An 11,518-nucleotide genomic window follows, 5' to 3' on the forward strand; every position below is an offset into this window, starting at 1 on the left:
TTGACAGAGAATAGCAATTACAAAATTTATTCCAATTGATAAATGAATTTATTGATTTATAAATGAAATTGGTGATTATATGATGAAATATAAATGAAATAACATCATGATTCTTAGGAGAAAACTGGAAGTTTAGAAGTTGAGTCCTCGAGTCCTATGTAAAACCAGTTTAGTCTTTGGACTTTCGATTGGAATTTAAAGTAAAACTTAGGAAATATAAAATATAAATGTATAATTCTAAAATTTATATGGGGCGGGTTATAAATGGAGCAGATCGGTGATGATCCATGCCCGACCCTTTTAATAAAAGGGTTAGAGGGTACGGGTCGTTAACGGGTAAATGGATCAAAAACTATGCCCCAAACCCGTATAATTGTTAAGGGTTTGGATCGGATCAGGGTCAAAATCCGTTCCATTGCCAGGCCTACCTGGATCTACGGGCGTTACAATTGGGTCTTGATGATTATGAGATAGTAGACCATTGGAATGCTAAGTGTTTGGACCAGAATAGATGGTTGGGCCTTAAGGTAAGGCCCATGTGAAGGGTTTGGGCCCAATTTGGAAAATTAGTCCATATGTTGGGCTTTGGTCCATTGGTTGACTTTTGGGCCTTTGGAGGCAAGGTAGGAGCTAATATTTTATTTCTTCACGTGCAGCTGGCCACTTGACATGGTTGTGTCGAGGTCAGAAAAGGAGAAATGAGCATTGGCGCGTGTGACTTTGGATCCTGGGAATACCAAAAAAATATTTAAAATTCCCTAAGACGATAGATGAAAGTACTTAAGGATCCTTACTGGTAGCCATATGGATGATAACGGTTGCGCTTTCTTGATGATTGGAAGGATCAAGCTTGAATGTCCTGTCAATCTCGAGCAGAGCAAGGAAGTTCTTGATCCTATCTTCAGTGTCTTTTATTTAGTAGGGGGAATTAACTCATCGAACTTGAAAGCTGCGAAAAATCAAACAAAATAAGAAGTGTGAATATTGGGATCCTCAATATAAAGATAAAAAGCCCAACCCTTTTTGACTTAGAATTGAGGTAAAAGATTTCCATTGGGAATTGAGTCATGTTTCAAGAAAAAATATCTTTCTTTCCAAGCACCATCGTTATGCTTGGATTTCCATACAAGAGGTGAACTATCGGTTTTAACTTTCAACAGGAAACGAGAATTCCCAAAGGTCGAAAGGCGGGAATTCCTATATGTTAAAAGGTTGTAAACATAAGCTAACTCGTTTAGACCTATGTTGAGTCCCATGGAGCAGTTTAGATGATCAATCCAATAAAGGATCCTCCAAATAGCTGGCATGGCTTGGATATATGAAATCTTAGTAATTTAAAAAAAAATAGAGAAGCTTCCGGAAAAGGGATAAGTAAGGCTTAAGGTAAAAGGATACTCAGGAAAACAAACCCAAATGGGAGAAATAAAATTCGGTTGGATTCTGACATCAAAAGGTTTGAAAACAATATTGGTGTGAAAGGTTCCAATCGAATTCAAAGTTTCGATACTATCGTCATCGCATGTATAAGTTTCCTCGTAAAAAAAGGATTTATGATCTACGAAATCATCATCAGGTATAGTTATGATGTTTGCGATAGAGCGAACTCCTTTTTTTGACCATAATTAAAAGAAAATTGTAACATCCAAAATTCTAGTATGTCTTAAAACCCTAAGGAATGATATTTTTTGGCATAAATGGTCCCTTAAGTACGCTGGGCGTACTGCATGAAAGTGGTCGTGAAGGAATCAGGGTACGCTGGGCGTACCTTGAGTTACGCGGGGCGTACACGCCAAGGACGCAAAACCCTAAATTTCCGGACTTGAGGCCTATTTAAACAACTTTAAGTCCCTTGGACTAAACCCTAGAGAGCCTCCACAACCTTAGAACGTCCATATACTCCTGGAAACATTGTGAGATCATTCTTGAGCCTTAAAGAGTGCATTTGTGGCCTTTTTGTGTGTATTTTAAGAAGGGGTGGTCAAGCAAGCTTGGATCAAGTTGGTGCTTCAAGATCCTGCACCAAAATCATCTTGCAAAGCTTCTGGAGGTAAAAAGCTTGCATATTTCCTTTGTAATCTTTAGATCTATCTAGGGTTTTGGTGGTTTGTCCCTTTGATGGACTTTGGACCTCTTTTGTTGAGCTAAGCCTCCCCATTTGATATGAAAGGCAGATCTGAGGTCCCCTAGTCATTTAGAAGTATAAAAATGGAAGCTTGATGAGAGATTTGACCTCATGCATGGGTAAAAGACCTTGGAAAGGTCTTAATGGAGTAGTTGGGTGTGTATGAGACATGCAAGGGCATAAAGTTGCCAATTTTATGCCATATGACATCTTTTCAGACTTAGATCTAGCTTTTAGACGTGAGGGATTCGAGCATTAAGCACTTAATGGAAGAGTGCTTAAAATGGTTGTACGCTAGGCGTAACTGGCTGTACGCGGCGCGTAGTCCCTAGACCTTTAGTACGCTGCGCGTACCAAGGTGGTACACTGGCACGTACGCAACTCAGTTGGGCCCTAAGCTGTTTTGGGCCTTTGGGCCCCATTTGGTTGTTGGGCTTGATTGGATTCTGTGAGATAGAGGCCTTTTTATTTGTTTGGCCCGTGGACTTATCGGTTGGGCCTTATTGGGCCAAGGGGCCCATTAAGGATATTAGACTTGGACTTTGGGGCCCATTTGCAAGAAAAGGGTAATTGGGCCTTGGGGGTAGAGTTTGAAGGTTAGGCCTTTCTTGGGTAATTTAAGGTCTTATCATTGATTATATTATTATTATTATTATTATTATTATTATTATTATTCAACTTGGGAGGTTGCAGATTATTAGGAGGGCAATATTCTTATTCATCGGACGGAGGTGAGTCTTCTTACCATACCTATGGGTCTACGGCACCAAGGCCGGCCCATTATGTGAACATGCTATGTGTGTGTTATTCATTTATGAATTGATATGTTGTGTGATATTATGTCAGTATGGAAGACCCTGGGGGGATCCCGTGGCATTGGATCTAAGACCATGCGGGGTAGCCCATGGCATTCCTAGTTAAAGACCATGTGGGGTAGCCCATGACATTGGACGTAAGGCCATGTGGGGTAGCCCATGACATTGGATGTAAGGCCATGTGGGGACATAGGATGTAAGGCCATGTGGGGTAGCCCATGGCAGTCCTAGGTAAAGACCATGTGGGGTAGCCCATGACATTCTTGCTGAATCGTATTACATGGTTTTTGTGCATGATTATAACTTTAATAACTATCAGGATATGTGTATGTGAATGTGTGTGGTATGCTCTGGGAAACTCACTAAGCATTTCGCTTACATGTTGTTGATTTGTTTCAGGTACTTCTGAGCCCAAGGGTAGGGGTGTAAATAAGCTGAGCTACTCGTGGGCTACTCAGGATTGACTCGTTAAAAGCTCGACTGGAGATCGAATTAAACGAGCCTGAGCTAAGCTCGAGCCTAAATACGAGGCTCGTTTATTAAACGAGCTCGATCCTAGCTTTAATTCATGGGCTCGCGAGCCTAAACGAGCTTATATATATACACACACACACACACACATAGAGGTTGTTTAGGCTCGATTAGGCTCGCGAGCCCACTAAATTGTTAACGAGCCGAGCTCTAGCTTCATTTTAAGGCTCGAATGCTTCCTCAAAATTAAACGAGCCGAGCTCGAGCTTGGTCAGGCTCGGGCTCGGCTCGGCTCGTTTACACCCTACCTAAGGGCAAGGGCAAGGCGTGATGACGTGGTGTGCACTCTATCTCTCTTTTTAGTGTGTTTGGGACCCTCTGATGTTTTAAAAAGGGGAAAACAATGATGTAATGAACGTTTATTTGAAAACAAATGTTTTGGGAATTTATGGTTTATAAGATTGGCTTTGGTTAACTAAAAATGAAAAATTTCTTTGTAAAAATTGGGTCGTTACAAAATGAGGAAGGAGAAAGACAGATAAAGGTAGTACCTTCGATGATATTCGGTAGACGTCCGAAAGGAGAGCTAAAAGAGTAAGACGAGATTGAAAGGCTGAATACCCTATTTATACAATAATTAGGGAAAGGTAGAAGAATGGTTTGACCTATTCCAACGGCTAGAAACCTATTCGTTGAAATTTAAATTACCCCACCGTTAGAACGTTTTACTTCATATTTTACTTTAAAATTATACTTCTAAATATTTAAAAACTAACGTTTATATTTTGTAGGTATAATTTAAGGGCAATTGTTAGGGGCAGAATCCCAGAATCATTAAGGATGCTTAATATTTCTAAAACCTCAAGATCCTTAAATATATTACGTGATCTTTACTATTATCACTAATATTTCCTAACACTTATAACAATTATATTTTTCTTTCTTTTTCTCACATGTGCAAAATTAGTCAACTCAAGACTCATTCTCAATGGAGAATCACTTCAACCAAGCTTAAGAACTGGGAATACCAAGTTAAACAACGTACAAATACTTGTTCAAGGAGGATCCCGAAAATCTTGGAATTCTTGTTAAATAGCTTAGACTATAAATAACACTTGTAAATCACACACTACACACACAATTAACTTGAGTACTACACTTGTACTCATATTACCTTCATCATCTTTGTAATCTCAGATTTAATTTAAATCAATAAAACACATCAAGGTAAGTGATCATTATCACCTCCTAATGTTTTATGCTGAAAATCATATAAAGGATCAAGGGATTTCCTTATAACTCATTTGTCTCACTTTGATCATTATTCTATACTTACATTATACTAACACCGCAACATCTCATACAACTTGATCGAATTGCACCTGATCGATTTTTGACCAAAACACGTACGAACGAAAATCACTTTCTTTTTGTCGATATCTTTACCACATCTAGCAACTAACCCAATACTTTCAAGTTTCTCAAGCCGTATGGGGTACCCATGTGACACAACGTAGTTAATAAGACAATTTTTCAGTTGAGATTTTTTTTTATATTCTTCTCCAACCTTTGGATCCATGAGATTCCACTCTATGGTGGGATCATGGACATAATTGAAACCACCAATGTCACTCTCGTCGTCTTCTAGATGAACTAAATCATTTATATATTCATCTTTTTCACCCAAAAACTCAGATTCATCTTTAAAAATTTTGGTACGAAAATAATCTTTAACATATTGGAAGGAGACAACTATTACCCTTTCCCTCTCATAGTCTAACATATTGGAAGAAGACAACTATTGCCTTTTCCCTCTCATAGTCCATGAGCATGTCTGACACGAGAATTTCATCTTCGAAATCTTCATAATCAACGTATTTTTTCTTGTGTGTCTTAGTTTTCTTCTTGACATTGCTGTTGGATGTCATAACCTTCTTCTTGTGCGATTTATGAAAAAGCCCTAATTTTGCGTATCTACTTGTGTTCTTATGGTAATTGATGTTTAAAAACATAGCGAATGGAAGGAGTCGTTTGCATATGTCCTCATGGATTGGAATGATACACCAACTCATGCTACGGGGTTCGTACCTTTTGATACTGTTCATATCCTTATGATATCAGCTATTGACTTAGTCAAACGATTATACCAGATAATAAAAAATATGGTTTTTTTGGGGAAAAAATAAATTTTTGGTTTAACTAGAATAAAACTGTAAATATAGGATCTAATTTGGAAATAACCCTATTTTCTATAAAAACTTAACAAGATTAGCTATTATGATTTTTTTTACTATAAATAACTTTTTATTTTATTTTATCAAGTCAAAAATATTTATCAACCCTATCTGACCACTCGTAACACGTCGCCACAGGGCGATTTTTAACAAAACCTAACGTTGCCCCTGATCACACAAACCCAAAAGACCAGACACTATTCGCTGGAATCGTGGTCTCAGTTTCGATACTTTCCTCTTCAAAACCTCAATTCAATTTCTTCAAGGGAATCGTTGATCGCAGAGTAAACACTACGGTGGCCGTATGTGGTAGGTCCCCAAATATCACGATCTTCCCCTTCTTTCTTGCCCACATCTAAAAGATATTTATTTCCACACGCTTTGTTCTTTGGATCAAACCCTTTAATCGTCCTTCGCAGATCTTTCCGGTAAGTCGTCGTCCTCTCTCTCTCTCTCTCTCTCACACACACACACACACACCTTCTCTTTGTATGCATAATCATATATCGCAATACATTCATGGACTTACATGTTGGAATGGAAACTTAGACAACAGGGGTTTGACTCTGGATTGTGTATGCGTAGGAACTATGTAAGTTTGTGTTTAACGGTTACATGCAACTTGATTTCTACTGTTCAGGAATTTTCTCAAATTTATATAAGATTCTGGTTATTGATTTATTAGATTTATTAGGGTTTTTGTAGGATACCTTAATCATTGTGAAGAAGTTAAGCTGTATAAGCCACCAATACAATTGAGCATTAGGGCACTATTGTTTAATGGGATAACCACAATAATACGTCAAAGTCCTTCAAACTGCAACCAAAAAACCTAATAACTGAACTATCATAATAAGCATGATTCCAAAGTCATATAATCCAATATTACAAACCAAATACCAAGTTCATGACTCCAAGTGTACTCATAAATCCAATTGTGCTATGACATGTACAACACCAAGGTCACAATGGAAGAACACAAAGCTATTAGAATCTGCAACTAATGAAACTGAAGAAAACGAATTACAGAACAAAGCAAAACAAATCCAAACAGAATGATATTGAACATAAGGAATATGACATGAGCAAACCTAAACATGATGAATCTAAAGTCTAAACTGAACAAATTTAAACAGAAGGAAACTTTAAACTGAACAAAATGTATCTGAACAGAACAAAAACTAAAAGCATGAAAAACCCTTTTCATATTTTGTTTGTTACTTAAATGATTTACTTTTACAGTATCCAGTTCTTGGTGGATTTGATATTTTGATCAAGAATGAATCTGCAACAAGTTGCACCACCAAGGTCCTCTGCAAACGGATTCAACCGCAGGAGAGGTGAAAAAGAAATGGGGATTAGATTTGATAATAAATCTCAAAGTGGGAAGTCAAACTTCAACAAAACTATCACAACAGGTTCATTTTTCTGGCTGAATTGCTAATAACTTTCATGTTCATCATTCTAACTTTTTTTTTTCTCAGGTTTACCAATTGGAAACAAAGGAGTAGTTGATAATCCATCACGTGAGCGACTTGTTTACTTCACCACATGTCTTATAGGGCATCAGGTGGATGTCCAGGTCACAGATGGATCTGTATACTCTGGGATATTTCATGCCACAAATGCAGATAGTGATTTTGGTATCTTCTAGAACATTTGAATAGTGAATAATTGAATATGCATGATACATCATATGCTTTATTAACACATTCTTGGTTGCCCTTTTCAGGAATAATCTTGAAGATGGCATGTGTGACGAATACTGGTTCTTCTCAAGGACAGAAAAACATTTCGGATTCTGTTAACAAGGCCCCTTCTAAAACCTTAATCATACCTGCAAAAGACTTTGTGCAAGTTGTAGCAAAGGTCTGTTTGGTTGTTTCTGTTTGTTATAACTCAATAATTAAAAAGAGAGTTGACATAAGTTTTTGTGATTCATATGTGCAGGGTGTAACAGTAACTAGTGATGGGTTGACAAATGAGGTTCATCTTGAAAAACAGCAAGATATTATGACAGATTCCTTGATTTCTCGTTCTAGACATGTTGATTTGGAAAGAGAGTTGGAACCGTGGGTCCCGGATGATGATAATATAGAATTGCCTGAGCTGGACAACACATTTGATCGCCATTGGAACAGGTTTTAAATTCTTTATCTTCTTTTGGTATAATTTCTAGGTCTAATGATGTTTGCTTAGTGTCCTTATTGAATTGATGATATGTATATGTATGTGATTGTGTGTGTCTTTATGTATGTCTGTTTGTGTCTTTATATGTGTGTGTGTGTGTGTATATACACATATTGTTAACTTAGTGAAAATACAGATGAGATTATAAATCAGTGTCATTATATTGTTTTACGTATGTAAAAGACATAGTAGGGGATTTTTTGCATTAAATCATTCTCCTTACATTGATACGATTATAAATAAGTTTGAGTACATGAACTTTTATTAACCTAATTATCCATTGAACAGGGGATGGGATCAATTTGAGACAAATGCAGCATTATTTGGAGTAAAAAGTACATTCAATGAGGAACTCTACACAACAAAACTTGATAGAGGTCCTCAAATGAGAGAGCTGGAAAAACAGGCTTTAAGAATAGCTAGAGAAATCGAGGGAGAGGATACTCAGGATCTTCATTTAGCTGAGGTGAATTCTTTGCTTTTTCATTTTTTATCCAAATCCATTTATTTAAATTCTTATAGCTGTAGTTTGTATTTGTATTTATCAGGAAAGGGGCATTCACTTCCATAGCAGCTTCGATCTTGATGAGGAAACCAAATATTCATCAGTTTTTCGTGGTGTTGATGATAGTGGTTATGATGAAAATGAGGACATTTGGGATACAGAAAATAATGAAACCTTTGGGAATGTGTCTGATTCCATCATCAACAATCAGTTAACTCACTTGAAAAGCGGTGGATCTCAAGCACCATCATTGGTATGTTTCTTCAACTTCTTAATCTTGTTTACTTCAAGTACCCATAATCAAATTTATTTATATAAGAAGGGTATTTTGGTCTTTTAATTAAAAAGAAAGAATGGGGTTGAATTCCTCCCACCCTTCTCTTTTGAATAATGAAGTCCATCAAACATGGACTTTAAAGGTTCCAAATTCCATTCATTTGAGAAATGAGAAACATACACATGATGAAATGGAATCTGAAATTCCAATGTTATGAATCAGGTTGAGGGCCAAGCTTCTCAAACGAGTACTAGCCGTGACTTTTATCCATCTAGTTCTTTGCACAATGAGAGCAGGTTCTTGTTTGTTAATATCTTGAAATATTTTGATATTTTTCTTGCAAAAGAGTATATACTTTTTTTATTTTTATGTATCTTATTAGTATTATTATTATTATTTATCTCAGGATTCAAGAGAACCAGAACCAGAGTAGTCAACAAAAGGCTGGAAGTTATTACACCAAGGAGAAGGAGGATACTGGAAAGCATATGGTAGATTAATCATACATAACACAAATTGTGTATACTATTTATCGTAGATAGTTTGTAACTATTAATTACACTTGTGCAGCAGTTTTTGGAGCAAAACGAGGCTTCAAAACCAGAGGGTTAGTTTTTCTCTTCTTGTTTTGTTGACAATACAAGTCAATATGAGTAATTAACATTCAAATTTAATCTAATGTCTGTATATGTATACATACATACAGTGGGAAAGAAAGAAAGCTCTGAAAAAGGACTATCAGCAGATGCAACTGCATATGCACCATCTAATAATAATAAGCCTCATGAAACAGTGAGTTGTAGTGAAGCCACTGTGAAGACACATGAGGAGGCTACTACTACTACTACTACACAATCATTATCATCCACTTCAGAATCTGGAAATGCTGCTCCTGTGTCATCTCCTACCTCATCCATGGCTTCAGAAAAATCCACATTGAATCCCAATGCAAAGGTACAAATAAAAAATTAACAATGGTTTTAATTTTCAGTTTTGAGTATTATTATGCTTTGAAGTAAGTAAGCTGTTTATGGTTTGAAAATTTGCAGGAATTTAGACTGAACCCAAATGCCAAGAGCTTTGTTCCATTACAGACACCTGTAAGACCTCCTTCTCCATCTCCATCTCCTGTAGCACATGCACCTGAACATTCCTTCTACTACCCACCTCCAGTCTCACATATGCAACCTGTAATGCCTTTCACATCCATCTCTTCTTCACTTTTGACTTTTTTTTTTTTTTAATGAAAATAAAAAAAAAATGTAATTCTTTTTGCGTTTTCTCCACAGCAGCCTGTTATGTATGGTCCCCAGACCACATCGTATCAACCACAGCAGCCATATTTCAATCCAAACGTGCCACAGGTATTATTATTATTATTATTATTACTTAATAGTTAGTTGAAGTAAAATAATTTATTTTGTGGAAATTAATTTTAAGAATATATATATAAATATCAGTATGGGCAGCAAATGGTTCTTGGTCAACCCCGGCAGATGGTCTACATGCCCACTTATCCTCCGGTAACAAACTCAACTCAACTTTTTAACATTTATGTGTTTAAATTCGGTATGATATTTTCAACATTTGCTTTAATGTTTTTGTATCTAAATATACCAAAATAAAACAGATAAAAAACTTCACACCAGTTTATGTAGAATAAATTTTTCTGTAATGACGAAAATGTCACTCCTATTTGTGGGAGGGAAAAAGTGTGTAATTTTTTTATGATGACAAAAATGTCCCTCTTATTCGTGGTGACAGGAGATGCAGTACAAAGGAAGAGACTTTTAGGCAGCATCCACTCCATTGTATTGTGAATTTGAAGGCTGCTTGGAAGGGTTTTTTTGCTCTAGCAAATCCAGCAGCAGCTGATATGTGAGACCTGAAACATGATGAATGATGATGATTCACAAAACATAGATTTGTTATTGATTCACCTTTGAGGCTTTACATGACTTGACTGCTTTTAGCTTTATTCATGTTCTTGAAAGTTGGAAGGATGGATGTTTTTCTTTCTTTTTTTGGATGCTGAAGCTTTTCAGATAGATAGATAGATAGATAGAGAGAGAGAGAGAGAGAGAGAGAGAGATTAGTTTATGTTTATGATATATGACTTTACAATAGGCTTGAGTTTGTGAGTTATTTAGGATGATGTCATTTAAGTTAGGAATATTTATTTTAAGTTGGTGTGTGTTTGAATACAAATTTATATATTGTAGGGATATTTTAGTTTATTATGGTTTTCTTTTTGGTCTCCAACTTTTTTCTTTAGAACCAAATCTTTTGGTTCTTGGGTGGCAACACCAATAAACCATGCTTATTTTTTATTTTTTTGAGTTTTATAGCAACAAAATTTCATTTTTTTTTAAAATTTTTTTATAGCAACGTACTTTCACTTTTACAATGGTCAAATGTCATGCTTATTTTTTAACTGTGTAAAAGGGCAAACAAGTTTTACAGTCGCCCCTTAATGGCCCTAATACTTTGCTGCCACAAAAGAGTTATAGTTCTGACAGCTAAAGCTGGAAAAATGGCTCTATGGTATTGGTATATACTGACACACAATTTCACATTGTTCAACAGTAATTGTGAAACTCGTCTAATGAGCTGAGTCATGTCCTATTTGCCTCCGAATTTATGTCATCAAAAGGTTTAATGAAGTATCCCTTAAGAAATAAAGATTGAAAATTCATATATGTACTAATGAAACAATCTTGAATCACCTCCTTTTCGCCTATTTTAGTGGAAACAGAAACCAAATCATCTATGCTTATAATGCTGGAAGACCTTAGGACCATATTGTTCTTCTTTGCATCCTTTTTAGAAATTGTGAATGTGACTGCATTATGCCACTTTAGAAACATCAACCCAGCTATATACCCACATGGTTTTAGAAGTTAT

General features: G+C 36.2%; 1 protein-coding gene across 2 annotated transcripts; it reads left to right on the forward strand.

The window, feature by feature from the left end:
• Positions 1-5,795: 5,795 nt before the first annotated feature.
• On the forward strand, positions 5,796-10,851 carry LOC111908600 (polyadenylate-binding protein-interacting protein 4). Of its 2 annotated transcripts, none has more exons than XM_023904416.3 (15): positions 5,796-6,070; positions 6,885-7,060; positions 7,127-7,285; positions 7,375-7,511; positions 7,593-7,783; positions 8,121-8,298; positions 8,381-8,590; positions 8,837-8,910; positions 9,021-9,105; positions 9,185-9,221; positions 9,321-9,568; positions 9,664-9,804; positions 9,904-9,978; positions 10,075-10,137; positions 10,379-10,851. In XM_023904416.3, the coding sequence occupies exons 2-15, from the start codon at positions 6,922-6,924 to the stop codon at positions 10,406-10,408; spliced, it is 1,767 nt and encodes a 588-aa protein (XP_023760184.1). In that variant the 5' UTR covers positions 5,796-6,070; positions 6,885-6,921; the 3' UTR covers positions 10,409-10,851. The 2 variants fall into 2 exon arrangements, with proteins under 2 accessions (XP_023760184.1, XP_023760185.1); XM_023904417.3 differs by having other exon boundaries at positions 5,797-6,070; positions 9,907-9,978.
• Positions 10,852-11,518: the final 667 nt, after the last annotated feature.

This window comes from Lactuca sativa, chromosome 4 (assembly GCF_002870075.4).
Source record: "Lactuca sativa cultivar Salinas chromosome 4, Lsat_Salinas_v11, whole genome shotgun sequence".
Taxonomy (NCBI): Eukaryota; Viridiplantae; Streptophyta; class Magnoliopsida; order Asterales; family Asteraceae; genus Lactuca; species Lactuca sativa.

What these genes read in the sequence shown, in the direction of transcription:
- LOC111908600 (XM_023904416.3), top strand. Translation starts at nt 6,922, where the DNA reads ATGAATCTGCAACAAGTTGCACCACCAAGGTCCTCTGCAAACGGATTC. An exon ending in CAACAAAACTATCACAACAG is followed by an intron (nt 7,061 to 7,126) that starts GTTCATTTTTCT and finishes TTTTTTTCTCAG; the next exon opens with GTTTACCAATTGGAAACAAA. An exon ending in AGGATCTTCATTTAGCTGAG is followed by an intron (nt 8,299 to 8,380) that starts GTGAATTCTTTG and finishes TGTATTTATCAG; the next exon opens with GAAAGGGGCATTCACTTCCA.